Genomic DNA, 27,404 nt, shown 5'->3' with positions numbered 1-27,404 from the left:
CAGATGCATGGTGACTGATATGTGACGACCAGGCGCTTGGAAGTGGGTTCATCACATTGTGTCCCGCGAGAGGCGAAAACGTCTTATCATCGGTCTTGGTTCGAGACACAGGGGCAATTGTTGGGTAGATCAAGCAAGGTACACGAAGACATCGCCAAATGATCGGTGATGGGCTGTTGGATAATTGATTAACTAGCTATTTCTCAACGATCTTTCCGATAGTGAGATTTATTGAGCCAATGATTTTCGCCCTTTCCGACCACCTCCCTTCTAGTGACTGCAGTAGTCTCGACGCATCTATCGACGCTATGTCACTGCACCCCAAGGATTGAATACGTGGCAGCCCAAATAGTGATAGGCCTCCGGGGTTGGTCGATTTTTAGTTGCAGAATTCAAGTTACAAGTCGGACTGTCCACTGCAGAGCCACATATCGATGGGTGATTGAGCCGAAGACCAGGATGGAACCCAAAACTTTGATTTGAATTCGATGAATTCATTGGTTCAGGTCTGACTTCCGACATTCGACATCTGCACGTAGATGGATCAACCCCTCATTACTACCAGGGGATACTGTATTCTGGTAAATCGGTAACCCCATGTAGGCTTTAGGTTGCCCGAATGGCCCTTGTATTGAGTTGAAACTTGAAATACGTAGGTGCATGGGGATCAGCGTACAGTATGCGGGACAACTGGAAAAGACTCTATTGGTGGCTTTCATCCAAGGGTCAAGATGCCTTGATGCAAGCGGGTTGCCCGATTCTGAAAGGAGCCACACTTACCAGGGTCACGTCCCTTGCCAGCTGCTCAAACGCTGATATGATGTTATCTACGATGCTGATCTGACGTGTGCAGCGGTGAAGACCAAATCAGGCTGGTTAGAGAGAATGCGTCACGAACAGAGAATGGTTTCTTCAGCAAGAGTCTCGGCTAATGCACAACCCTCTAATACAAGTCCCAAAATGGATGTTCAGCGGCCAATGGCATCATGTTGGTCTGGCACCAATGGCTGCCGAGACCCCTGGGTTGCACCCATTTTGAGATGAACACCAATTTGAAGATGCCCCTCAGCTTTCAATTCGCTCGGCATTCATTCAGACTCCATCAGCCAACCGTCTTACTCACCGAAGCGGTCCACGATAAGTCTGCTGACCGTGACCAGGCTTTTGTACAGCATCGAGGCGTCTAGGGCCAAGTATGTATATATGAGAGAGAACATTACAAACATTGGTTTTCTTTCAGCCATTAATGCGGGTAACTTCAAGTTCGTCTGTTTGTTTTTGTTGCCTGTGACATGGCGCTGCACGGAAAGCCCGTTCGCCAAGAGCTGCTGGAACAGTTGAGAGGCCAAGAGCTCCGAGTTCCAGATCTCAGACTCATGTTCAGACACTGGCCCATGAATATCAATACTCAGCTCGAGAGCATCCGTGCCTCAGTTCCAAACAGAATATCAAGGTAATTTTGAAGACTCATCCCAATTCGGTCAGCTTGGCCTTGTCGCTGAGAATAGCAGCCTTACAGAGTCTGACCAGAAGCAAAGACTTTTGACCAAGATCGACTCGGGGCTATTTTCTTCAACATGGTGGCCCGGAGCTACCTTGGCAGACGGAGACATCCTGTCGTGCTTGGCTCTATGGGTATGTGATACAACCAAGACTCCGCTGATTGGCTTGGCTGACACGAATGTTGTCAAAGCTTTTCATTTGGGATGATGGTATGTCTCCCAATGTCTCCGAGACACTTGCACCGAAAATAACAGATCACAGAAGTGGATGCGGAGGTAGGATACTTGTCGAGTGATTTCCAAGCCGCCCAAACTTTCCGTAGGGAAACCATTGAGTATATCCGCCATTGTCTCGGGCTTGATGAGGTTGGTTGCATCACGCCAGAACCTCCGGAGAGTAAGATCATTGCATTCTTCAAGGTAATTGGTGATGCATCATGTCAAGCCTACGGCGTAGGTATGTACTTCAATGACCCCTCTGATATGTGCACGACTCAGATAAGAGGTATCTAGAACACCGAGAATTGTTGTTCAGAGAGCTGGAATTCTTCATGAAAACATCCGAAGTAGAACAGAAGCGTAGACTGAGCCCTGATCTGCCTTCAATAGAGGAGTATGTTGAGACAAGGATGGGAACGAGCGCTGTCAATGCCACCAGCTTCTTCAACGAGTGAGTTGCATAAGTCCAGGAGGATGTCTTGACTCTCACATCAGAAGGTACGCGTACAGAGTATCGCTACCAATCAAGGTACTCACCGACCCTTACATGAAAGTCGTATGGGACAAGACGAATATCATAATATGGGCGTAAGTTGAGACAGCTCACAGATTGTTCCCACTCGCTAACCTACATCACGCAGCACGAACGATCTGCTGTCCCTAAAGAAGGAAGTGGTTAGTTTGTTATCATTTGAGGACATGGAGGGATGGAAGCCAAACTAACACCAGAATCGTAGGGTCAACAAACAGTAGATAGCATCGTTCCACTCCTGTTTCGCGAGTTCGGCAGCTTGGACTTGGCCGTCTCCATGGTCGTGGAGACGATTGAGAAGGCCGTTGAGGACTTTGATTACGCTGCTTACATCCTTACTGAACGATACTCTGGCGACGAATCTCTGATTGGCAATCTCAAGACGTACATCAACGCATGCAGACTCAACTGTACAGGCAATCTGAACTGGAGTCTTCAAACCGGTCGGTACGGCGTATCTAAGCACACAATTGCAGGTGGTGTCATGATGCGTCTGGAATAAGATGTGGCAATCAGCAGACGCCGCTAGGGTTTGAAGTGGGCTCCGAGATTGACAACGTTATTGGGTGCTTACGAATCATTTGATGTCATCATGCTTGAGGTCTGCTTACACAACCATCATAAGAGTAAAAGATGAAAGCCAGCGGATCTCTCGACTTCAACAAAATCAACCTTCTTCCTGTTTACATTTTCTGACAATACCTAAGACCTTGATGCTTCAATAAGCCCGTCCATCAACCGTATCTGAAATGTCACAATCTCTGCCTAAGACCACCAAGCAGTGGAACGTTGTAGACGAAGGCGGACTTGCTTCGCTCCGATTCAGCGAACAGCCCGTACCTGACCTGGGAGATAACGAAGTCCTCGTAAAATGTGAGCTTGCACCGGACCCAAATCTCGACAATTGCTGACATGAATGGCGAAGTACATGGCGCTGCTATAAATGTAGGCCTCGCCACAATGTCTCAACGACTTTCAATCCGCTAACACGATATGTCGTAGTTTCGTGACCTAGTCATCCACCAAGGGAAATATCCGTGGCATGTCAAACCCAACGTCATCCCTGGGTCAGACGGGGCTGGTGTTGTTCTGGCCGTCGGCAAACACGTGACTCGATTTCAACCAGGAGATAAAGTTATCACAGTCCTCAATCAGACACACGCTGCAGGGTCACCCGACATCCTAACGTCAAAGTTCGGGCTAGGCGCTGGGGTTGACGGTACCTTTCGCACCGTCGGAGTGTTCAACGAGCAGGGACTGGTGACAATGCCTGAAGGTATAAACTTTATTGAAGCTGCCTCTCTGAGCTGCGCCGGGGTGACGGCTTGGAACGCTCTGTTTGGACTTGAGGGAAAGAAGGTTTCCGCAGGACAATGGATCCTCACTCAGGGCACTGGGGGTGTCAGTCTTTTCGCCGTGCAGTTCGCGAAAGCAGTTGGCGCGAGGGTCATCGCCACTACTAGCTCTGATGAAAAGGCAGAAATACTCAAAAGGCTCAGGGCTGACCATATCATTAACTATCGGAACACGACAGACTGGGGCGTGGCTGCAAAGCGGTTGACAGGAGGTATTGGGGTCGACCTTGTTGTCGAAATTGCTGGAAATAGCACATTGAAGCAGAGCGTCGCCAGTTTAAAGCTTGACGGCACCGTCGTGACTGCCGGTTTTGCTGGAGGCGATGGCCAAGACCAAGGTCTGCCAACTTTGCTGGACACTTGGCTCAGTTTGTTCACCGCTCGAGGCGTGTGGGTTGGTAGCAGGCTTCAGATGGAGGAGATGTGCAAGGCGGTTGAAGCCAATCCAGACAAGCTACGGCCTGTTATTGATCCCAAAATCTTCAAATTAGAAGATCTGGAGTTGGCATATCAATACCTACAAACCGGAAGGCATCAGGGTAAAGTCGGTATTGACATCTCCTGAGCTAGGTGTATCCATCAAGACAGGCATCATTCGCCCTTGGAGTTATCTAATTGAGGAAAGTCATATAACAATGTCTTATGCCTTATTCATCCTCGGATGTCGTGATAGTACATTTGACGACTCCCGTATCTGAAAGACCCAACGTAAGTCTCGTCCTAATTGAATTGACGCAAAAGTGATTGCGCTGAAAAAGTTAAACATAGTTGTTTTGTTGAGCACGTGTAAGGAAGTTGCACTACAAACAATGAAGCAGAGTATTATCTCGTCTACTTTGTCCGTCACTGAGCAAATCATGACAAGTTGAACTGATGTCCGAGCCAAATCAGCAGAAGCCTCCCTTCTGCGGCCAAAGCTCCGGGTAAGCAATAAAACTCCCCGCAATAAGGAAAGTCTATTAAATGGGAGTCATAACAGCTATAGAACCGATCTTATGCTCATCGTTTTCAATTAAAGTAAAGTCAATGCAGGTACCAGACACTCCTTTTAACCTTCATTGAGTTATCGATTGTTTCTTTCCGCCTCCCGTGGCAATTAAACTGAAGCGGTGCTGTTTCACCATCTAGAAGCTCGTTTATCTGCCGCGAATGGTTTTCGTCAATGGACTCAACTGCAAGAATCCACTCCTGTCTGCAAAAAAACTGTCTCATGTCAAACAACACTGCTACGGTAGTGCTGCTGCAACCGTGTCCGAGTTCATCGCACCCTGAAGTTTTCTCACGAGTCGCATCAAGCTTCTGCCCGAGAGCAATTCGTCATTAATCAGAGCTGCGGACCGATGCGCTTACAACAGTGCATAAGGGGAAACTTGAACAGATGCTGAACATTTCCGGCGAAACGAAACATCTCGCGAGTAAGGTTTTAAAAGATGAGGCCATCACGGGACGAAACTGAAATGCAGCATGTGTCCGCCCAAAGTCAATGCCTCTCCCGACCAATCACTGGGCAGAGATTTCGGCCGTTGAGCATTCCGATACCTTACAAGCGCCATGTGGGAGAAACTCTGAAAAGTTTGGCGCAAACTTCATTAGACGACCGATTATCTCATCATCATGAAAGCAATGGAGTGTTCGTGTGAATCGCGTGGGAGCAACGGCGTTGCTCAAAACGGACTTCCAAGAACTGAGTTCGGCTTCGCGGCTTTTAGCGAGTGTCACATTGATTGAGCATTCGTGGAAACAGATGGGAGAACCCTGCATCTCCAGGCCGTTGGCGTTGGTTTGACTTACGCGCCCCCCTGACTCAAAGAGATTAGTTTGGTGGAGACCCTGAGAAATAAAGGGTGTGATATAATGGCGGCGAACACATAATTCCTCCGCAAATCAACATGGCCTCCAATGACAGCCTGCTGCTGGGAGACGCGTTTCTGATTGACATGAAACACCGTCATTTGAAGGATTTCGACCCGCAACCCCATAATATTCTTCCTTTGAGAACGAGCACCGACGGGAATAAACTCATGACACTCAACGGCGAGCGCACTAACCAAACCTTCATTGATCGAATCGAGCAAGTCGGCGCACATGGGTCCTTTCCATTGATTCCGTATGGCTCGGAGACACTTTACCGAATGAGGCTCGAGTGATCCACTGGCCCTTGCTATGAGGCCATGCTCGTCAGTCCCAATGTGTCTTGATCACCCGTTCGGACGGAGGAGGGTCTGCAAAGCTCCTCCAATCATTCAGATCAAACGTTCTCGCTGTAACGCTGTCGCAAATTGGATCTGAAGAATATATAAAACATTGCCTTGGCGCCTACTTGGCGATCGTTCTTCAGCCAGTCTCACCATCGTTCGCTGCTCCATTTCATACTCAATCTCACTCTTTTTCTCCACGCCAAGATGGCCAAGTTTCTTGCCCCTGCTGCGGCTCTGCTGCCCGTCGTGCTGGTAGCGGCGATTCCCGTCTCCAACTCCGTAAGCTGAGCCCCGTTGTTTCGTCCGATCGCAGCCCATTTCGCGACATTCAGACTGACCCGATTTTGCCCCTCTTAGACCGGCTGCACCGTCACCAAATTCGAGGATATCGCGACCGCCGTCTCGTCATGCACCGACATCACGCTCTCTAACATTGCTGCCCCGGCGGCCAGCCCCATCGATCTCCAGAAGCTGAAGAAGGGCACCAAGGTTACTTTCGACGGCACAACCACCTTCGCCACGACTGTCGACTCCAGCTTCGACCCTATCATTATCTCTGGAACCGACATCACAATTACTGGCGCACCCGGTCACGTAATTGAGGGCAATGGCGCTGCTTACTGGGACGGTCTGGGTTCCAACGGTGGTGGTGACAAGTGAGTGCAAACACTCTAGCAGAAATGAGATACGTGAAGCTAATGCGCCCGAATCAGGCCTAACCACTTCGTTGTTGTCAAGAAGACCAGCAACGCAAAGATCACCGGCCTGAACATCAAGAACTGGCCTGTTCACTGCTTCTCTATGACCGGCAACCAGAACCTTGTTGTATCCGATCTGATCCTTGACAACTCCGCCGGCGATGTGCCCAACAACAAGAGCGGCACCAAGGCTGCAGCCCACAACAGTGACGGTTTCGACATTTCCTCCAGCGACTATGTCACCCTCGACAACATCAAGGTTCACAACCAAGATGACTGTGTTGCTGTCACCAGTGGCACCCACGTCACCGTCAACAACATGTACTGCTACGGAGGTCACGGCCTCAGCATCGGCTCCATTGGTGGCAAGAGCAACAACACTGTCGATAACGTCGTCTTCTCCAACTCTCAAATCATTAAGAGCTCAAATGGCTGCCGCATCAAGTCCAACTCCGGCACCACTGGCTCCGTCACCAACATCACTTACAAGAACATCACCCTCACCGACATCGACACCTACGGCATTGATGTCCAGCAGGACTACCTCAACGGCGGCCCGACCGGTTCGCCTACCAACGGCGTCAACATCAGCAGCATCCACTTCGTCGATGTTCAGGGTACTGCTACCGGTAGCGACGCCTACAACTACTACATTCTTTGCGGTGATGGCAGCTGCTCTGACATCACCTTCGAGAACACCAAGATCACCGGAGGTGGCAAGGGCGGCAGCTGCAACTTCCCCGCCAGCGGATGCCCCGCATAAGCGCTATTTGGGCGCTTCTTTTCCTCGTAAATATTTCATGAAGTGTATACGTATAAAGACCATCACGTCATTGGGAGGCCAGACCTCTAGGTCATGAGTAGCTGGCATATATAGACCGAACAATACCAAGTATATAACTTTATTACGATAAAATCTCATAGTGGGCAACCATTTGCGCCCATTCTCATCCAAATTCTCCGGAACGTTGGTAACCAACTCGTATTGTCTCATTTCATTTAACCGATCAATACCTGGAGTTTGGGGGGCAACCAGCTGCTTTGGAAAGCTTGACAGCTTTGAAGTGGTCGTTCTATCTCTTTCAGTATGCCCCAAACTCTTACCCATTAGTCAACTGAATATAAACCTCTTAACAGGCATAAAGCTGTGCCCAGGGTATTACCCGAGTGGGTTGACACACGGATAAGCAGAATTTGTGGCGCCGGTTCTCACATTTGATTCTACCTCGCAGTCGCTACACGCTGCTCAACGGTATCCCGGATCGCGCTCACATCCCTGATCCTCTCGCCCCCCATTCAATCTCCAGCTACCACAGTACATCAATCAGCAGGAAAGGCACATGCAGACACAAGCTGATCTAAATGTCTCTCCCCTACGACCTCCATCCCAATCCTACTTAAAACCCCCACACGGAACCGGAATCGACCAGTTCGTACTCCGACTCAAATCAAGTTGACGCCGCTCGGTGTCTTTTATAGAGCGATAATCGCATGCTTTACTGAGTTCCGAGTTGGCTACCATTTGCTCTTGAGGCTTCTGTCGTGTAGAACTCGGGCAGCAAAGATTATGGCGCCTCCCCCGAGAAGACAGCACCCCTGAAAATAGATATCTCATCAGCAAACCTGCAAAGCTGAGCCAATTGAACAAAGGAGGTAAATATGACTTACAGCAAAAATGATAAGAGGATGATACCCAGTCCTGGTGTCGCTCTGAATCAAGGCCCCAGCTATCGGACTGCCCGTCAGGACAGCCATGGCGGTAACGGTACCAAATGTTCCAAGCCTGGCTCCGAGCTTTTCGGTGGGAATGATTTGCCCGGTGGCAGCAGGCATGACTGATATAAAGACCCCAGACGCAAAGCCGTAGAGACAAGCGAATGCAACGAGTATCCCAGTCGTCGTTGCAGGAAGCCACATGACCACACACAACAGTCCGCAAAGAATAATCATCGGATACAGAAAGTTTAGCCGGCCAATGCGGTCCGCTGCATATCCACCGCTGCTAGAGTCAGAAGGCGTCCATAGTTCAAGCGGGTATGCATAGCCCAGGGAGAGGGTACACACATAATACGTCCGAAAAGACTCGATGCGTTGATGAGGGGCAGTAGGTACGACCGAACCTTTGAGTTCGGATCGAGGGCGACACAAAATGGCTCTGCAAACCGTTAGATACAGATCCTACGCGAAGACCTGGGGCATAAACACAAACTCTGAGACTCACCTATGTAGTAAAACGGGACATACACGCCCAGGCTTGCGATGACTGCTCCAGCCGAGAGACATGAGTAGCGTATATCTAAGAAGCCCCTGTAATCAAGCAAGCTTCCGAGAGATTTCAGCTTCCTCTTCGTCTGCTTTGAAGAGGACACAACTATGGCCAAGCCGTAACAGGTCAGCAGAATCACGGCGCCAACACGGAGTGCCCATGCAAAGCCAATCTGGGGGATGAGTCTCGAAAACATGATCGGGAGGCAAACCCCGCCCAGACTGCTGCCAGATGCCACAATGCCCATGGCCATGGCACGCTTTCGGTGGAAATATTGCCCTGCTACGGTGAGAGCCGGCTAAGTATTCCAGGTTAGTACATTTTAGAGCTTGCATTGCTGCGAATGAAGCTCCTCAACCAACAGTCCTGGCGAATGAATAAGATGCGACCCACCTGAACTCCGTAGGCAACAGTGAGGCCAAAAAGGAGAGATTGAGCCAAGAACTGCTGCCAAATCGCGTTGGGCTGAGTGAAAGACGTTGCAAGCATAGAGCCAGCGCCCCCGATCGCGGCGAACAGGTAGAGCCACTGAGAAAAGTTTAGCATCTTCATGGCACCCATCCCGAGTTCCAATGAAGTAACTTACTTTGGGACCGTAAAGATCAAACAGTGCTCCAGCGACCGAGCCCGAGAGGTACATCAGCGTGATTTGCAGCGTGCCAATGAAGGAGATGGCGGTCGGCGAGTAATTCTTCAGATATTCTTGCTGGTAAAAAGTCTGGAAGAAACCGAAGCTGTTCACGACGCCAAAGGATGCGAAGTAAACCAAGAAGGAGCCGGTAACTGCGAGCCATGCCTGCGTGCCTCCCTCCGGATACACCTCTTCTTGTGCGGGCGAGAAAACTCCATGTTGCGTTCCAGAGATGTTCTCAGGGTCGGATGGAACGATGGATTTGTGCTTCTCGGACCGAGACTGACCTGATAGAGTGTTACCCGCCATGGTTCACAACGTGAACTGGCTTGTCAAATAAGGTTAGGCTGGCAAATGTGCTTACAGCGAGGATGATGTGGCGACCGTAACGATACGGTCGGTAGTGATTGTTGATGGTGTTTGCGACAAAACTTCGCTCGAATCTTATGGAGGAGAGTGGTGTTTGTGACCAGGGAACTTCGTCGGGGGCACGCCTGTGGGCGAAAGGATATATAACGTCCCACACCCACTTCTGGGCACCCCCAACATTTGGGCACCCCAAAAATGCCTCACCGCCATGAATACCCGCCACCTTCAAACCTACACAACTTTATCAATCTTTACCCAATTGACTTCATTTTTGGTATATAGCTTTATAAGCATCAGATGCCCTCATATTCCGAAGATGACGTCCTACGGGCGCTTGCTGCTATCGCAAACGGTACATCTGTCAAAAAAGCTGCATTTGAGCATGGTGTGCCGCGTTCAACTCTACAGAATCGGATCAGAGGTGTGCAGACGCGAGATATAGCGTTTTCTGATCTGCAAAGGCTTTCTCCAACCCAGGAAAGTCATCTGGCTGAATGGGTTCGAATCCAGGCTGCCCTAGGCCTTCCTCCAACCCATCAGCAACTCAAGGATTTTGCTGAACGCATCCTACAGATCCATAGAGACTCCCAGCCTCTTGGAAAGAACTGGGTGCAGTCTTTTATTAAGAGAAACCCATCTGTAAGGGTCCAAAGAAGCAGAGCAATCGATTCCCAGCGTATCAATAGAGCTTCAACTAATGTAATCAGGCAATAGTTCAAGCACCTCGCCATACCTGAGATCATGGCCATCAAGGCCTCCAATCGATATAATATGGATGAGACTGGTATTCTAGAAGGCAGAGGATCAAATAGGCTTATCCTTAGATCATCAGAAACTCGTTCTATCCGCAAGAAACAGCCTGGATCGCATGCTTGGACATCTCTGATCGAGTGTATCTCTACAACTGGCAAGGTACTGCCTCCACTTGTTATATACAAGGGCAAGAGTGTCTAGCAGCAGTGGTTCCCTCTAGATCTGACGCTATATAAATCCTAGAAGTTCACAGCTACAGAAAATAGGTGGACTTCAGACTCTACAGCTGTCAAGTGGTTAACAGAGGTCTTTATTCCTTCAACCCAGCCAGGAGACCCCTCAGAGGTCAGATTATTGATTTTGGATGGTCATAGAAGCCATAAGACTACTGCTTTTATGTATACATGCTTCAGGAACAAGATACACTTGCTGTTCTTGCCAGCACACACGTCACACGTCCTTCAGCCACTTGATCAGTCGGTTTTTAGGCCCCTCAAGGCAGCATACAAGAAGGAGCTTGGATTACTGGCTGAATAGGATGCTGGTACAGTTATGGGCAAGAGAAGCTTCGTTATATACTATGGCAAGGCGCGTAAAGCAGCCCTGACAAGCAAGAACATCATCAGTGGCTGGAAATGGACTGGTTTGTGGCCTGTCAGTATGGCTAGACCCCTCATGAGCCCTCTGCTGCTTGAGAACACATCAACCCCTGCCAAACCAGCTGGTCAGGTCTGCAAAGGGCTCTCTGATGGCAAAGCAAGCGAAAAATAGGCGGCAGATACATCAGCAGTCCTTTGGTCAACCCCCAAGAAGAGGGATGAGCTTCAGGATCAGTTCAGCCTGTTCAGCAAGCTAGATAACAATAAGCATACGCAGCGCCTGCTTTTCCGGAAGGTTCAGAAGGGCTTTGATGAGAAGGCATACCAATTAGCAGTAGCCCAGCGAAAGATTGAGGCACTGCAGGCAGAGGTTGATGCCAGTAGGGCCAGGAAACAGAAGAAGGTCAAAATGAGCCCAAATTCGAAGTTTGCCGATATTGAGGCTATTCGGAGGGCTCAAATCGAGGCGGGCGAACTTGAAAGTAGCACAGATGAATCCAGCGAGTCAGAAAACCCTAGTGATAGCGAAAGTTGCATCGTCGTCGCATCATAATACATATAAATATTGGTTGAAGTTGATGTGTATAAAGGTGAGGGCATCAAAAATGGGGTGCCCAAATGTGGGGGGTGCCCAGAAGTGGGTGTGGGACGTTATATAGCTTATTTTCCCTGTGGGCTTGCACAATCCTCCTTTTCCGAATTGGGACACATTTTCCCTGCAAAAGTTCCTTCGCGCCGTCCGGCGATATCGGGTCGCTCTCCACAGCTTGGCAAACTAGCCAATTGGTATTAAAGTCAGAGCTTCCAACTGGGTGCTGGGTTCTTTATCGCATTGTTTTCTCCGCATCCTCTATCTCAGCGTTATCACAATGATGAACACCTCCCAGGCTACACAACAGTCACCCAGTAAACCTGTTACTGTTAGACGCCTTGCATTGAATGTAAACGCCCCCCTGCATTCCAGATGCATATGGTACCGCGCCTGACGCTCTGAAGACATGTGCATCCTGCCGCGAGAGAAAGACAAGATGTAACGAAGCGAAGCCTTCTTGTGATCGGTGCAAGAGACTGGGACTGGCGTGCGTATATGTGGAGAGCGTCGCATCCAAGTGAGATCCAGCAGTGTTGATCGTTCTAGTCAAAGTTTTCTCATGAACTCTCCGTCTGTCAGGAAAGGTCTTTCAGTCTTCGAATTGGCTGGCGCCCTTCAACGAATGGAAGACAAGATTGATAACCTTGTGGCAAAGACAACGGCGAACCAAGGAGTTGGACCACTCAGCAATCGCAGCCATCCAAGTTCTACGACACAACCTCCGAATACCCCAGATCCAGTCAGCCCCATCAGCGCCTTTACGCCCTCAAGGCTCGGGTCGGTTCAGATTCGTCAGGAACTGGCGATACCACAGCGTCACTGCACAGCGCCACAGCATTTACTAACATGGTCGTGCTCTCCCTTGACTCTAAACGACCGTGAGCTGTGATGCCCAGTCGACCTTGAAAGCAAGCAAGCCAGACTAAGAAAGACCACTGCTGCACCAGTTTGTCTGTCGCAGAGCATGAGCGAAGTGAGCAGCAGCTGGCTATCTACCATATCATTGTCTCAACTCCGTGACCTAGCCAACCTCTATTTCACTCACTTTCATCCCCAACGTCTCATTCTTGATGAGGACAATTTCTACTATCATCATCTTAGTCGGACCCTGATAGTTGGTTTTGATGACAGTTTAAGCAGCTGCGTTGTACTCCTAGTACTTTCCCTTGGTTCTGTTGTCGCGTGCCAGATTGATGGCAGAGAATGGGCTCTGCCACTGACATGCTTGAGTTTGAGGCCGGTGTCAGCTTCTTCAATCTAGCCTGCAACATCTTTCGTGATGTTGAAGATTTTAGCTGGGAAAGCGTGCAGTGTCTCCTGCTCATTGCGTAAGCATCACTCATCGCCTTCTAAATCCTGGAACTAACGCAAAGAGTCTTTGTAACTCATCCAAACTCAGAGTTTACGACCATTGGCGTTTCATCAACAAAGCCTGTTCAACTGTAATAATCTTGCTGCCTTTGTATGTCAACTCATTTCAAAAGTTCATGAGCATTGTCTAAACAAAGGTTTGGCAGGGAGGAACAGCTGCGAGCTCACCATTGCCAACTCTACTGGATTGTATACCTACAAGAAAGGTGAGTGCTGCTGCTGCGCTTGTTTTTATCATAAACGCTGACAACATTTCAGTCAAATACTCGTCGAGTTTGAATTCCCTTCTAGCGGTCTTAGCGGGCTGGAAAGCTCCGTCCCGTTGCCGCTTCTCCCGGATCCTGGGATCGACTGCCAGCAAAAGCAGTACCAATTCTTCTTCCTTGCCCTCGTTTCAATGAGAAGACTTCTTAATAGGATTCACTCCCATTTGTACAATCAAGGTGACTTGAGAAAACTCCGCGATGTAGATCAATACTGATTTTGACTGATAATGCAGAGCGGCTTGTGACTCCAACTCCCTCCGTGGTCTGTGAACTCAACCGGCAGATTGAGGAGTGGAAACAATGTCTACCCTCTGCATTTAAGTTCTCGGATCTCACACTATCGAATGAAGTCCGAATTGCTTTTCGAACCGACAAGCCCAGCATGCAAGAGAGGCTTAAGGGTCACTTGAAGGCCCGTTATCATGCCGCCAAAACCATACTCTATCGACCTCATGTTCACAAGGTGATACACAGCTCTAGAATAGATGCCTCGGATTACGAAGTAGAATGTGCTAAAACTGCTATTGCTTCGGCGCTGATAGGAATTCTTCACGGCGGGATAATGCACGAGCCTTCCCAGGTTCTCCTGTTTCCCATTAACTCCTGGAGAACATAAGTTAGCGCCTCGATATCAACGTTCTGGAGACCTGACAAACCTGAAAAGGCTATTTGCAATAAGGATTCAGATACAAACAATTCAGAGAACGCAGGTTTCGGGATTAGCAGCGGCCTTGCTGCCAGATGGCTGGGAAGTAATTGACGAGTCCAGGCAGTCATTGTGGACGCGGCGTCTCCTTTGTCACCGACAATCACCAGGGATTACGAGATTATTCAGAGTCTCGTAGAAGGATAACTATGTGTACGTGTGTGTTGTATGGTCATTCTTGATGCGCCCAGAATTCTACTTCAATATCATATTTTCTTCCAGCTTAATGAACCCACTGGGCTGCGGCCTTCGATCGAAACCCCGCAGCCAGCCCTTCATCCCCTGAGTCCTTCGCCGCAGAAACCACAAACACGGCATTTCCTTCAATACCCATTTCTGGACGCTATCGTCCCAGTAGGAGATACTCAACCGATCCAGTGTAGCCCGGGCAGTGGCTGTCTCTCCAGGACGCACAAAAACCTTATCCCACCCCTTGAGCTCCCTCAGAGGTCGGCCGAGTCTCGGCTTGGAAACTGAGCTGACGTAAAACTGTACCACTTCCTTGCCTTCAACATTCCCGGTGTTGGTCACGTCAACCTGGGCCTCAATCTTGTCGTCCACAGCGAGAGAATCGCTGCTCAGCCTAATGTTAGAGTATGTAAATGTCGTGTGCGAGAGACCATATCCGCAGGGGAACAACGGCTCAATCTTGCGGTGGTTGTAGAATCGGTAACCGAGATAGATGTTCTCACCATAGTGAACAACATCATTTTCTCCGGGGTAGTTGTCAAACGAGGGTGTGTCCTCAATGCGGCGGGGGAATGTAATCGGTAACTTCCCACAAGGATCGGTGGTCCCGAGAAGAATGTCGGCAATACAGTTGCCCTGCTCCTGTCCTTGGTACCATGCCTGAACAATGGCTGGCGTCTCATTGGCCCAGGGCATTGTGATTGGGCTACCTGTCTGATTGATGACGATGGTCCTGGGATTCGCTCTCACCACAGCCCGCACCAACTCGTTGGATTGCCCTGGTAGATCCATGGATACCATGTCGCTTGTTTCCGTCTCCCATTCGTGATCTTTCCCAACAACTACGACTACTATGTCGCTGCGGCTGGCGAGGTCAACGGCATCTTGTAGCATGGCATCGAGATCGCCAGGGTTCTCCAGGAATCCAACTCGACCACCGTCTTGGACCTCCTCACGTTCAAGCATGCCCGTGTAAGTCATGTCGTACGGCTTAGGCTCGCGACTGATGGACTCCAGGACAAGCTCGTACGATTGTCCGGCCTTCAGCTCCACTTCAACACGTTCTTCAGGTCAGCCGTAGCTCAAGAAAAGAGAAGACTTGGGTGACCACCATCGGCGTTCAATGTTGACAATCACCTTTCCGTCGAGTATGAGCTTCCCGGGTCCGGAACGGGAAAGAGAAACCTGATGTATTCCAGTGGTTTTCGGCGTCAGAATCGCCTCGGCGCGGTAGGAGTACCTTTTCCCAGTCGTTAATTCTGGTGGCAGCCCGTCGTAACAAACGAGGTTCGAACTCGGTCGGTGCTCAGTCATGAAAGGCGTGCCCTCGTGCTTCATGTTTCTCCAAAGCGACAATACGAATCCAGGCGAGCCGGTCTTCGGGTTCCTCATCACCGACGGCTCGATAAGAGGGAGATAACGGTGCTTGAGTATACCTGGCTTTGTCACGACTTGCGCAGTCGGATAAATGCTACAGACCTCCTTGCTAAAAGAGCCGAACGGTGTAGTACGGTAGTGAGGTGAGAGATTCGAGCTCCCCCCTCCAGTCGCAACGGACCTGTTTGCGTTGGGGCCGATGAACGCTATGGTCTTTCCGTCAAGATCCTTCAACGGAAGAATATCACCCTCGTTCTTCAACAGGATAATGCCTGTAGAGCTGTTAACGCAATCCTTTCTGGATGACCGATGGTTTCTGGAGTAGACTCACCTTCGGCGCCGGCGCGGCGCAAGATTGCCCGATGCTCGGGGAGATCGACGGCCTGCTCAGGTCCTTCTTTCCAGTCGGGAATTTTGCTCTTCCCAGTCTTGTGGACAAGCTCGAGAACCCTAGTTGCGGAAGCATCGATGAAGGAGCTGTCGACCAGGCCTTGCCGGTGAGCTTCAAGAAGGTGCTTGCCCCGCCTCCTCACAGGCCCCGGCATTTCAAAATCCAGACTGCAATGGTCCGTAAGCTTCGTGAACATCCTTGAGATTTCCCAGATGACGTACCCAGCTGTAAGAGAGGGAACAACGCTATTGGTCCCAAACCAGTCACTCATAACGAGTCCGTCCCAACCCCACTCGCCACGGAGGATATCTCTGATGAGATAGTGGTTCGCAGAGCAAAAGTCTCCGTTGATCTTATTATACGCCGTCATGATCGACCACGGATTACTGTCGCGGACCGCGATATGGAAAGGCTGGAGGTGAATCTCGCGCAGGGCGCGCTCGGGAATCTTCTCGTCGATGAAGAAGCGGCGATTCTCCTGGTCGTTAGCAGCGTAGTGCTTAGCGCAGGCCCCAATACCGGCAGCTTGGATCGCGTTGATGTACTGAGCGGCAAGCTTGCCCGTCAAGAAAGGGTCCTCACTGTAAGCTTCAAAGTTGCGTCCGCCCAGAGGGGTCCTTGGGATGCAAACTGGATGTGTCGAGTGTCAGTGCTATGTTCGACCGACCCTAGCGGCAGATAACAGAACCGCACTCACCAGTCGGTCCTAGCAGAACATCAACTCCCTTGCTCTTGGCTTCTGCTATCAAAACTTGCGACGCGTCCTCGATTACTTGCTTGTCCCAGGTAGCGGCAAGTGACACGCTGTTTGACTTGTCAGTCTGACGTAAATGACAATAATGAGACAACATTTCACGTTCAGAACACTAACCCGGATGGTAATAAAGCTGCAGTCACTCCATCGACGAAGATTCCCCCGCGCACGCCAGTCGGTCCATCGGAAGTCTTGATTCTGGAGATGCCCAGCCTAGGGATGGGATTCGTGCGCCAGAGGTCTTCTCCAGTCAAAAGCAAAATCTTCTCTTCCAAAGTCATCTGTTTGAGCTTCTCGTCCGCAAAAGCTTTTGCATCTTGAGAGGCAATCACAGGGACCTTTGAGGGATCATGATCCCGACCATGTCTCTCGGTGTCGAGCATGTTGAGAATGAGCCAAATCAAGCGCCGAGTAAATTCGCGTGAAGAACACGGAAGAGTTGTGAAATACTCTCGAAGGAATGTCGTGCATACTGCTTCTTTTGAATGATCTTGAAACCGGAGGCAAGACGACAAACCGAGACTTCAGGCATACCCGCAACATGTGTTCGTGACCCATCGTTCAACTTCAGTGTGGCCATCGGCGCCGGTCCGCATCTCCCCGCCTGGTTTACTCAACCTGGCAGCAACAAATCCGGACCGCACTTGAATAGATTCAACTAGCCGATTGGATCATGAGCAAGACTGCATTTGCAGTGGCGGAACTTGTATGAAGCCCCCACAATACGATCACCGCCGTCGGAGGCAGTCCGTTTCTCCCCGCTCGTCCTCTGCGATTACCACATTGGGCTATGCCGCGCTCGCCCAGGTTGTTGCCAAGACCTGGGGAAGCCCTCCCCCGCAGATGTCATCCGGGGTTTGGGGAGGAGAACATGGCTAGAATCGCACCATGTAGCCGGGTCTAACGCCATGTCGTAAGTCTTGAAGTACGGCTTGGTGAGATTCCAGAACCAGGCATCTGGAGGCGTGCTCTATGTCTTCCACAACATCATTCAGAGGGGCGCATACAAATAGGCCCAACATGTTGAACCGCATAGCTTAGAGTTCATGTTCCTTAGATCTCATCTCCTCGCGTTTCCCGTCCCTTGCCCATATTTGGTCAGACGATGGATTCCAACTCTAATCCTACCACATTCCGAACCGTGGCAGAGATCCTCGCGTCAGATTCTCGGCCTACGCTCTCTTCCCTCACGCCTTCCCTCGTCCGTCTCTATGCCATCCTTGCGCCAGCTTGCCTCGTTGTCTGCGCGACTAACGGCTACGACGGCTCAGTCTTGACCGGCCTCCAGGGCGTAGCCGCCTGGAATCATGAGTTCGGGAGTCCCAAAGGAGCTCTCTTGGGGATCACCAGCGCAGCTTACCCTCCCGGCGCAATTCTCTCAACTCCCTTCTCAGCCATGATCTCCGACCGTTTCGGGCGGAAATGGTCTATCCTTAGCGGCAGTAGTATCATGACCATCGGTGTGCTGATACAGTGCCTCAGCCACTCCATCGGACTCTTCATCGGGGGACGTATCGTCGTCGGGTTCGGCATCACCATGGCCCTCGCCGCCGCCCCGGTGCTGATATCAGAGCTCGCACATCCCCGACACCGCGTCCTCTTCGGTTCGCTGTACAACACCAGCTTCTATCTTGGCGCCCTGACTGCTTGATGGGTTACCTTTGGCAGCTATCGCATCCCAGGCTCTTGGTGCGTAATCAAGATGGGAGTTGTCAGCGGCTGCTAACTTGAGGAAAAGGGCAAGGCGTCTGCCGACTATGCTTCAAGCTATTCCGGCCTGTATACAGATGATCTTTGTCTGGTTTCTGGATGAGTCCACTCGTTGGCTGTGCTACAAAGACCGCGAAGAAGAAGTCTTCAACATCCTCGTCAAGCACCATGGCGGCGGCGACCCAAACGACCCCCTCGTTCTCGCGCAATTCCACGAGATGAAAGTCGCACTGCAGCTGGAGAAGCAAGTGCAAGACGCGGGCCCCAAGCTGTTCCTCAAAACACCAGCCAACCGTAAGCGGCTGCTCATTCTCGTGACGCTTGCTGTTGCTGGTCAATGGTCGGGGAACAGACTAGTCAGTTACTACTTAACTCGCATCTTCAGCAGCATCGGCATCACAAGTCAGCGGGAGCAGACTTTGCTCAACGGGGTCATCAGCACGGCGAACCACGCAACCGCCCTCATGGCGGCGGTGGATGTTCGTCGGCGGCGGAGTTGCCATGTGGCTGACCTTTTCGTCGCTCACCGCTAGCATCGCCGTCTACAACACCAAAGGGACAACGGCTTCGAGCCAAGCTGCGTTGGCGTTGATCTTCGTATACTATGCGGCATTCAACCTGTGTCTGAACCCGCTTCTCGTCCTCTACCCGACGGAGATCCTGCCGTTCAGGTTGAGGGCTATGGGTTTGAGCATTCTGGTGCTCGCCAACAAGGCGGCATCGTTGCTGAACCAGTTTGTGAACCCGATTGGGATAGAGTCACTGAGTTGGAAGTACTACCTCTTCTACGTCGGATGGCTACTGGTCGAAATAGCGGTGTTCTACATTTTGTATCCGGGGACGAAGGGGTACAGCTTGGAACGCATGCAAGAGGTGTTTGGGGAAGAGATCAAAGATGATGGGCCAGAGGAGAAGGCCTCCATCATCAATGAGATGAGAGCGGTAGAGCACAGGGAGTGAAGAAAATCCATACTTTGAAATATGACTACTAGAAGGATCAAGGGCAACGCACTTACGCCCCAAAAGTAAAGCCAAGTGTAGTCGTGTCCCTGGTTCATACGTACGGTCTTCAAAAACAGGACACTCTCTTCGATCCGCAGCTAACATGAAACACTAAGTCGCCCGTTGAGAGACTCACTGAGAAGATGCAAGCCAAAAAGTGAAAGGGACGAGACTCGAACTCGCGCGGGTTGCCCCACCAGGAAACAGATGTTAAGCTGACCTTAACCTGGCGCCATAACCAACTCGGCCACCCTTCCGTTGGTGATCTTGGGAGTGACTCCCGAGATCGGATGTGGATGCCGGAATCGACCGGGGAAGATGTTCATATGCCGGCGTTGTATGGTGTGGGAGAGGCTTAGGGCTTCGGCTACGGAGGGGGGAGGCTTCGCGGATGGGATCCACGCACTTGTGAGAGATCCACCGACTGACTGAGTCGGCACAAGCTGGGCGCCCTCCGGGCGGTGGAGCCTACGAAGTCAAGCGCGATCAATTCAGCGGGTGGCGAGGGCATACGAGTCTTGGTTGGATTTGACACGAGGTCATCACAAGGTTCAGTTTGACGGCGGGAGCTGAAGTTGACATGGCAGAAAAACATTCGACACTCAGATACTGAGGGACGGGCCCCGGTAGATGCATACACTAGAAAGCACACCTCATACATGCAACTACGGGGCGATCGTCAAAGCCTTCGTCCGAACCAACAAGTTGCGATGAACACACCCAAACCTTAGAACTGGGATTCTAAGTCTAATGATCAGTGGCTGAGCAGACCCTCAAAACCAACAGAGAATCATCAGTGCCAAAGAAAGCCTCAGCCAAAACACAAAACGGTTTGGGGCTTGAGGCGTTCTCGAAGCCGTTGAAACGGCGCCGCAGCTGCTGGAAGACTAGTTACCTACTCGAACACCTGAAAGCACGTTGCCATCACCGAAAAAAACACCTCTAACCCGACCCGGCCTTTTGCGTGTGCTTTCGCAGCCGGGCGCGGGAAGCCATCCCGGGAACGGGACCGATCAACGGGCGCGGCCTTGGCAGAAACTCAATGCATCGTCATTCTCTCCCCCCCCCCCCCCCATCTTCCCCAACACTTAGGTCGGGAAATAATCATATCAGCAGCATGTGAGGCGGGGGAGATATCCGTACACGGCATGCACTTTGCATCTGTTCATCTCCAAGTCACCCGTGCATAAACGGGAAAAAACAAGTGCTCGGCACCGCATCCCGGGAGAAGGTAAACAAATCCGGCCCAAATCTCCAGCCAGACTCGCCAAATAAGGAAACGAAAAAAGAAGCATTTAAGATTAAATTTTGGAACTGGGAAGAAAGGGCCCGGGCCAGACGCAACGAATGAATAACCCGACAGCACTGCCTCACTCGCCAAAAATTCAATCTTTCTTTCCCTCCAAGCGAGAGAAAAGCCAAGTTTATTCCTTTCCATCCAATATCGATGAACGGCATCAGGGGAAAGGGAGGTGAGGGTCAACGCCTAGGTACCTTACCTAGCCGAACGCGTGTTCCCTACTGCTTCCCGTGGTGCCGCTGGCACTCTAGAACCAAGTTTTTGCTGGCCTTGGGTGCGCTTGGCTCTGAAGATGGTTTAGCTCCAGGTACGACGACGGCGTGATTCGCTGCGTGCCTGACACGGGGGGGCAAAGAGCGCATGGAAATGTAAACAGTGCATTGCGCCATCTTGTCGTCGCGTTACTTGCTGCGGAGTATGACTTCGAGATTGAAGCGCGACCAGGACATAGAACTATGATGATGACGATTGGAAAGACAGTGGTACGGATCAATTCAAACAATGACGCACCAAGAGGTCAATGTTGTCCGCGCCGGCGTTGGTGGTGAGGCGCGCCAACACGAACAAAAAAATCCAATGATTTACCAACACCGTTCTAAAATTAGCTCAGCCTCCTCGAAGAGTCGACCAGAAAAAAAAAACAGAAGGGCACCACCTGCGCCCGGTTTTGTGGGCGTGTCTTCACTGGGTTCCCTGTTTCCCTGCGGCGCTCTTGGAGGAAAGAGGGCCAATACGAAATGGACGGGCCGCCGCCAGTGGTCCAGAACTTGGACCGGACTCGACCTTGGGCCCTGGGAGTGGGGAGAGATCAGCACACCTCATTTCCGACTCTGGGGGATTCCAGCCGCCCAATGGGAACGCAGATCTGGGTCTGACCCTCTCTGAGTCGCCGGCGCTCACCGAGTCAGGAGCTTAGACACACCAGGCTGTGGTGGTTCATCATGTTACACGGCCTCTCCGGTGTGAGACATTGTCATACGGGCGGTTGTCAGCTTACGATCAAGTCACTGGTGCGCGAGGCATGTGGGATGTCTTTGACGATGGTTTGAATGATCAATCACATTTCCTTCAGTCTATCCGCAGTCTATCCACGATTATGATACCAGAATGCACACATGTCCAGTGTGTGAGTCAAAATACACGCTGCTATTCCCTCATGTGCTGCTCAAACTTTTTACACCGAAATGGCTGCTGCTGCTGCTACTCCCCACACTTAGTAGAGGAAGGCAATGGCGCCGGCAACGACGGCCAGGGCACCGGTGGAGAGGACCTTGACGGTGGTGGCACCGGAGCCGACGGTGGAAGCGGAGCTGCCGGCGCCAGTGGTGGTGGAAGAGCCGGAGCCGGAGCCGGAACCGCTGCCAGAGCCGGAGCCAGAGCCAGAGCTGGCGGTGCCGCTGGGGGAGGCAGTGGAGACGGTGGTGTTACCGCCGGATCCAGAAGAGCCAGAGCCAGAGCCAGAGCCAGAAGTGCCGTTGCCGGGCTTAATGGTAGCGGTGGAGGAGGCAGTGCCGGTGGTGGTCTCGGTGGGGGTGTCGAAGGTGGTAGGGCAGGTGAGGTTGAAGAGGGGCTTGGTGGACAGGTCCTTGGTGATGGCGAACTTCATGGTGTTGTCGGGGTTGGAGTCACGGAGGTTGTACCAGAAGGTAGGGGTCTTGCCGAAGAGCTGGCGGCAGCCGATCTCGTCCCAGTAGGTCTTGGCGTTCTCAGCAGAGGGAACAGCCTCGTCCCAGGTCTCACCAGTGACGGGCCAGCCGGTCTCAGTAACCCAGACGGGCTTGCCAGCGGCGGTGGCGATGGTGGCCTTGTAGGCCTTGTCGAAGAGCTTGCCAGCGTTCTCGATGCTGTTGCCCTTGTCGTTCTCGTAGTAGGGGTACTCATCGACACCGACCCAGTCAATGGCGTCGAGGACGGGCTTGTTGGTGGCGTTTCCCCAGACGTCCCAGGTGTCGACGTGGCCGATGGAGACCTTGGACAGAGGAGTGTCCTTGAAGGCGGTCTTGAAGTCGTTGATGAAGCCGACAATGGTCTTGGGGTCGGCACCGACACCAGACTTGTTCTTGACACCGGTGACGGAGTTGCGGTACAGGTCCTCAGAGCCGATGGAGGCACCGATGATGAGGTCGGTCAGCTTGGTGCCGTACTTGGTGACGGCGGTCTTGAGGGCGTTGATCTCCTTGTCGATGTTGTCGGTGCCGGAGGTCCAGACACCGAGGAGGATCTTGGTGTTGGTGTTGATGGCAGCCTCGAAGGCCTCGATGGGGTCCTCGGTGGAGTAGGCCTGGATGTTGGTGTAGAGACGGACGGCGTTGAAGTCGCCGGGGGCACCCTCGAGGTTCTGGGCCGTCTTGAACTCGGCCTCGAAGTCGGCCTTGAACTTGGCAGAGCGGTCGGCCTTGGTGGCACCAGAGTTGAAGCCAAGGTAGTTCTCGGCGGCAGCGGTGGCCGCGAGGGCGCTGATGGCGACGGCAGAAACGGAGGCCTTCATTTTGATGATATGTGATTATGCGTGTGTAACTGGGAAAGAATAATCGCTCTCGTATCGGTCGGGAGGTATCGTAAGACGGATAGGCAGCAAGAGAAATCCCAGAGGCTGTTTATTAAGGCTGGGAGATGCTGTGGTTGGTCGGGGACTGTTTGGCTGTGACTAAAACAAGTAATAAAGAGTGTGGAATAGTTGGGTTTGTTGTCGAGGACCAAAAAGAATGACTGGCAAAGGGAAGGAGGTGCCAAAGAAGGTGTCGACAACGAGTGGGACAAGGCCGGGTATTAAACACACGAAGAAATTCGGGAGTCCGAGTGAGGGTGGAGCGTGGTGAATGAAGATGGAAGGGGAAGGGGAAGGGGAAAACAATGACGGCCATCGTATTGGCCTTGGACGTCACGAAATTAAGGAGGTCCCCGGCTCAGGGGGGGAGCGTGCGGGGATCACGTGAAGCGACTGGACCTGGACCAGGCCTCCGCTGAACAATGCCCGCTGCAGACAGAGCAAGAGGGACCAGACCACTGCTGGGCCACCTGCTGGAACACCTAAGGCAGGTACCTCGTACACAACCCGGAAAGGAACACTGGAGAACCAAGTTTGTTTTCCGGGGCTTGTTGACGAGGGCTGAAAATGTGAAGTCGCCCAGCTGGGGCCTGGCGCGCGCTGGAGCCGCTCCACTTGTGCTGGAAGATCAGCCAAGGCGGTGAATGCAACCACTGACGCAGGGGAACAGACGCTGCCGCTGTTGATGCTGCCGCTATGGATTGCATTGACTCGCTGTTATTCACTCTCGCGTTGTCGTGCGTTTCGTTGTGCATCTGTCATCCCATCTTGTTTGCTTTTTCCTCCCACGTCGCGTCGACTCACGGCACTTGATGACCTGTGCCTGTGCCAATGCCACCCAGATGCCAGACGTGCATCTCAAAACTCGTCCAATCTTCCTTCAAATTCATGGCTCGGACGGGAGTGGCGGATGAGGCGCTTGGCTAATTCCCAGCGGCATTCCACTCACCACCTCCAACGGCCCTGAGGCTTGCCGATGATTCTTACACAAGTTGAAACGTCGCGGCATCCAACTGCAAATTGACTAGCTTTGTTCCAGTCCAAGTCATCCATCTCTGTGTCTTAGTCGCGGCTTTGGGCGTTGATGCTGTTGCGTGTCTGCTATTCCATCGGGCTCTGTCATAACATGCATATCTATGTATGCATCTAACGATATCTCTTAAGTGCATATACACAGCCCCTGAGCATGTTCCCAAGGAAGTCGAGCAATGCAACCCATGGATGTTCATTGGTAACAATCACCTCAACCAAGCCTTGTCATTTCTTCCAAGCCTCTCTTTTCCATGATTCCATCTCTTGGCTTTGTGACTACCTTTGACCCCAAAAATAAGCAAGGCGCAGCGGCTGTCCTCCCACCGGCAACTGGCTGGCCGGCTGCCTCCGCCTCGGCCACCGGCGAATGGCCGTCCTAGTCCTCCCGCACGTACGGGGCCGAATCGGTGCCCGCGGACGACACGGCCGAGACGCGGGGCTTTTCACGAGCTCAGGGGCAACTTGGAACGCTGTTCAATCAGATTCTGCATTCTCAGTTCTGCACTACAGTCCTACTTCAGTTTTATCTCTTGATACCCCGCTCCCTCCCAAGCAATGACATCCTTGAACTGGGCTAGCCCAACTCGCTGGTAAAAGCCATTCCCAACGTGAATGACCACGAGACCAATGCCCAACTCCCTGAGATCTCTCATGGCCACTCCTAGAAACAGAACTTGTGTTTCTCTGTCTCGTAATTCGTCCCTAAACGCTTTCTCATGCAAGTCAGGGAATTCGTCGCATCCGCCTGAAATGACATCGCCGTCCTCGTCGACTTCATTTTGACCAACGTCATCCGCATTGAGCACGCGGCAGGTGAGTATCACATGTCTTGGGCTCCTCGTCCCAAGTGTATCCCATCCCTTGACCTTCGCATCCCTCTTTATGAACCTCTCAGTGTACATCACTTGCCGACTCAGCGATGCCCAAGACCAGCTCGGTGCTCGACCTGATCTTTGTAGTTCCTCCTCTTTCGTCCCTATGCCCTTGGGCTTATACCAAGCAAGCAGCTCAACAAACCACTTCTCCCACAGCCCAAAGTAATTACTGTCCTCCCACAAGACCTCGAGCTCCCTCGTGATACCCCGCAATGCATCCAGCCTATCATCGGCCTCCGTCAACAAGCGCCGAGTATACTGCTCGACAACAGTTTTCCACAAGTACAGTTTCTCACCATCGTCATGACCGTAAAGCCCAGCGTTGTCCTCCTTGAAGCTGGTCCACGGTAAGCCCTCCAGCGGCTGCAAATACTCCAACGCCTCATCTCCGCCAACAACACTCTGCAACTCAAGCTCTTTACACTGCCAAAGCAGTTCATACTCCGAAAATATCAGCAACCTCGACGAGAGCATGTACTCTTGGAGCACCCATCCACGCTTGTCCAGTATGTGCTTTGGCTCATAGGGCCCCGATCGAAGATACACCGTCCCCTTGCCCGTCGCTCCATTCACAACCACCCGCTCATCGGGGAGATACTCCCCCGCCTGCCTCAAGAACCCATCCTTAGCCCTCTGAGCCGTCCCCGCCGCAATGGTGATGGCGGCGTTCTTGTAAATTGTGGCCATTTTCCCAATCTCTTTCTGCTGGTCTTTCTTGCAATCTTGAATGATGCAGAAAGCGTCCACCCAGAGGTATCTGAAGCCAAGCATCCTCGTGACCTCAACCGCGTCCTTCACCGACTGCTGCAGGGTCTCTAATTGTATGCCGTTCTCCTTAGACATGTCTTTCAGGGTCTGCGTACGCAAACGTACTTCCTGTTCACCGCCCCAGCAGTAGCTCAATGCGAGGTACTCTCCATGTTCATCCGCATCATTGATAAATAATCGAAGATAAGAATCGCCTACAGCGCCAACGTCGAGAACGCGGGAGGGAAGGACGGTGTCGCGAGCGAACTTGCACGCTTTATGTGCCCTTTTGCATTGTTCGTGATGCCGTTTGGCCTTGATGAGAACCTTCTTCGTCTTGACATTCCTTCTAAGGGGACGGCGAGGGATCAGTCTTGCCATGGGATCATCTTCAAAAGCTGTCAGTAGATGAAAGTACATAAATCTGCGATCAACAGAGACACCCCTACCTTGTTTGGCGTAGGGGTAAACACGTATCACGATCTGGTCTATGTCTGTTATGAAAAAACCCTCCAAAACGTGAAAGACCGGGCAAACCATGTTTCCGGCCTTATCCACGGCTTGCTGATTTCGAAAGGTCAACGGTGTATCGCCAGGCCATTTCGCATCCACTTTCTCCTCGATAGTCCGGGCGATCAAGAAGCACGATGGGCAGCCCGCCCCGTCATTGATCGCGTGAGTTATCTCAGAGAGGTTGAAGTGACGAAACCCGGTTGGGGAATTGAGTGCCCTCAGACCTTCTTGCGAGAACATGAGACTGCATTTGGCGCAGCCTATATCGAAGTCCAGATCATCCCCGCGAACCTTTGTCCAAGGTGGGAGATCCTCATCGTCGGACTGCGTCACCGACAGACGTCGGCGACTATTCGTCCTATGAGTAAGAATGGTTGTAGTGGTAGTGGTGGTGCTCATGATTTACAACGTAAGATGATGGTTGAGACTGGTATCGCGACCAGACTGGAGTATCTCAACCTGGAGTATCACCTAAATTCGCTTGAATTGAGACGCGACCTGCAAAACACCCAGAAGAAATTCCCGATTACAACGAGAGAGCCGCCGAGTGCGCCATCGAGTCTGCCCTGCACTTATGTGGTATTCCCCCAAGGGCAACGGCTGGCCGAGGCCCATGTGGCTGAGTCTGCCTGCAGGAAGGCGACCAGGCTAGCATGCACGAATGGCAGAACAGGGCGGCTATTCAGGCAGCCGCTGCGACCATCGACAAGGGACTTATGCAGTTGGAGTTGAGCACCAACAAATGGATTTCGCGTTGTTTCGTCTGTCATCTAGAAGAAATAGCGCACTTGACGAACCCCAAACGGCTCAGGGGACAAGATGTTGAGAAGGGAGAAGAGAAACAACTCAATTGTATCAGGGTATTATCAAAAGAGTCTAAGATCAACTCATAAACTCGTCGTAATCATC

The 27,404-nt window shown here is 51.7% G+C and overlaps 10 protein-coding genes across 10 annotated transcripts; 6 read left to right on the top strand and 4 right to left on the bottom strand.

Moving 5' to 3' along the window:
- Positions 1–1,292: 1,292 nt before the first annotated feature.
- On the top strand, positions 1,293–2,755 carry BOT2-1 (Presilphiperfolan-8-beta-ol synthase; the record flags this gene model as incomplete). Its single annotated transcript, XM_037317176.1, has 8 exons — positions 1,293–1,453; positions 1,512–1,635; positions 1,694–1,712; positions 1,765–1,899; positions 2,001–2,172; positions 2,220–2,309; positions 2,363–2,396; positions 2,459–2,755. The coding sequence occupies 8 exons, from the start codon at positions 1,293–1,295 to the stop codon at positions 2,753–2,755; spliced, it is 1,032 nt and encodes a 343-aa protein (XP_037186085.1).
- Positions 2,756–3,002: 247 nt separating this feature from the next.
- Positions 3,003–4,173, top strand: CGCA056_v001916 (Zinc-type alcohol dehydrogenase-like protein; the record flags this gene model as incomplete). The annotated part of the gene is made up of 3 exons (XM_037317175.1): positions 3,003–3,126; positions 3,179–3,198; positions 3,256–4,173. The coding sequence occupies 3 exons, from the start codon at positions 3,003–3,005 to the stop codon at positions 4,171–4,173; spliced, it is 1,062 nt and encodes a 353-aa protein (XP_037186084.1).
- A 1,837-nt stretch (positions 4,174–6,010) lies between these two features.
- On the top strand, positions 6,011–7,267 carry pgaD (putative endopolygalacturonase D; the record flags this gene model as incomplete). The annotated part of the gene is made up of 3 exons (XM_037317174.1): positions 6,011–6,085; positions 6,164–6,462; positions 6,520–7,267. 3 exons carry the CDS (start codon positions 6,011–6,013, stop codon positions 7,265–7,267), a joined length of 1,122 nt encoding a protein of 373 aa, XP_037186087.1.
- A 1,201-nt stretch (positions 7,268–8,468) lies between these two features.
- Positions 8,469–9,710, bottom strand: asaE-5 (MFS transporter asaE; the record flags this gene model as incomplete). The annotated part of the gene is made up of 4 exons (XM_037317173.1): positions 8,469–8,659; positions 8,726–9,068; positions 9,164–9,298; positions 9,357–9,710. The coding sequence occupies 4 exons, from the start codon at positions 9,708–9,710 to the stop codon at positions 8,469–8,471; spliced, it is 1,023 nt and encodes a 340-aa protein (XP_037186086.1).
- Positions 9,711–12,935: 3,225 nt separating this feature from the next.
- Positions 12,936–14,196, top strand: ecdB-0 (Echinocandin B biosynthetic cluster transcription factor ecdB; the record flags this gene model as incomplete). The annotated part of the gene is made up of 6 exons (XM_037317172.1): positions 12,936–13,042; positions 13,090–13,176; positions 13,232–13,291; positions 13,386–13,528; positions 13,585–13,963; positions 14,016–14,196. 6 exons carry the CDS (start codon positions 12,936–12,938, stop codon positions 14,194–14,196), a joined length of 957 nt encoding a protein of 318 aa, XP_037186089.1.
- A 56-nt stretch (positions 14,197–14,252) lies between these two features.
- bglK-0 (putative beta-glucosidase K) lies at positions 14,253–17,151 on the bottom strand (the record flags this gene model as incomplete). Its single annotated transcript, XM_037317171.1, has 6 exons — positions 14,253–15,298; positions 15,542–15,895; positions 15,955–16,181; positions 16,236–16,644; positions 16,712–16,818; positions 16,886–17,151. The coding sequence occupies 6 exons, from the start codon at positions 17,149–17,151 to the stop codon at positions 14,253–14,255; spliced, it is 2,409 nt and encodes an 802-aa protein (XP_037186088.1).
- A 722-nt stretch (positions 17,152–17,873) lies between these two features.
- On the top strand, positions 17,874–18,419 carry HGT1-3 (High-affinity glucose transporter; the record flags this gene model as incomplete). Its single annotated transcript, XM_037317170.1, has 1 exon — positions 17,874–18,419. One exon carries the CDS (start codon positions 17,874–17,876, stop codon positions 18,417–18,419), a length of 546 nt encoding a protein of 181 aa, XP_037186091.1.
- A 106-nt stretch (positions 18,420–18,525) lies between these two features.
- CGCA056_v001910 (Lactose permease) lies at positions 18,526–19,438 on the top strand (the record flags this gene model as incomplete). The annotated part of the gene is made up of 2 exons (XM_037317169.1): positions 18,526–18,811; positions 18,864–19,438. The coding sequence occupies 2 exons, from the start codon at positions 18,526–18,528 to the stop codon at positions 19,436–19,438; spliced, it is 861 nt and encodes a 286-aa protein (XP_037186090.1).
- Positions 19,439–21,993: 2,555 nt separating this feature from the next.
- Positions 21,994–23,268, bottom strand: eglC-2 (putative glucan endo-1,3-beta-glucosidase eglC; the record flags this gene model as incomplete). Its single annotated transcript, XM_037317168.1, has 1 exon — positions 21,994–23,268. The coding sequence occupies one exon, from the start codon at positions 23,266–23,268 to the stop codon at positions 21,994–21,996; it is 1,275 nt and encodes a 424-aa protein (XP_037185031.1).
- A 1,604-nt stretch (positions 23,269–24,872) lies between these two features.
- On the bottom strand, positions 24,873–26,363 carry CGCA056_v001908 (uncharacterized protein; the record flags this gene model as incomplete). The annotated part of the gene is made up of 1 exon (XM_037317167.1): positions 24,873–26,363. One exon carries the CDS (start codon positions 26,361–26,363, stop codon positions 24,873–24,875), a length of 1,491 nt encoding a protein of 496 aa, XP_037185032.1.
- Positions 26,364–27,404: the final 1,041 nt, after the last annotated feature.

This window comes from Colletotrichum aenigma (assembly GCF_013390185.1).
Source record: "Colletotrichum aenigma strain Cg56 chromosome Unknown KSG_Cg56_contig01, whole genome shotgun sequence".
Lineage (NCBI taxonomy): Eukaryota > Fungi > Ascomycota > Sordariomycetes > Glomerellales > Glomerellaceae > Colletotrichum > Colletotrichum aenigma.
Note: the sequence above shows the minus strand (reverse complement) of the source record. Positions and strands in the feature narration are given on the sequence as shown.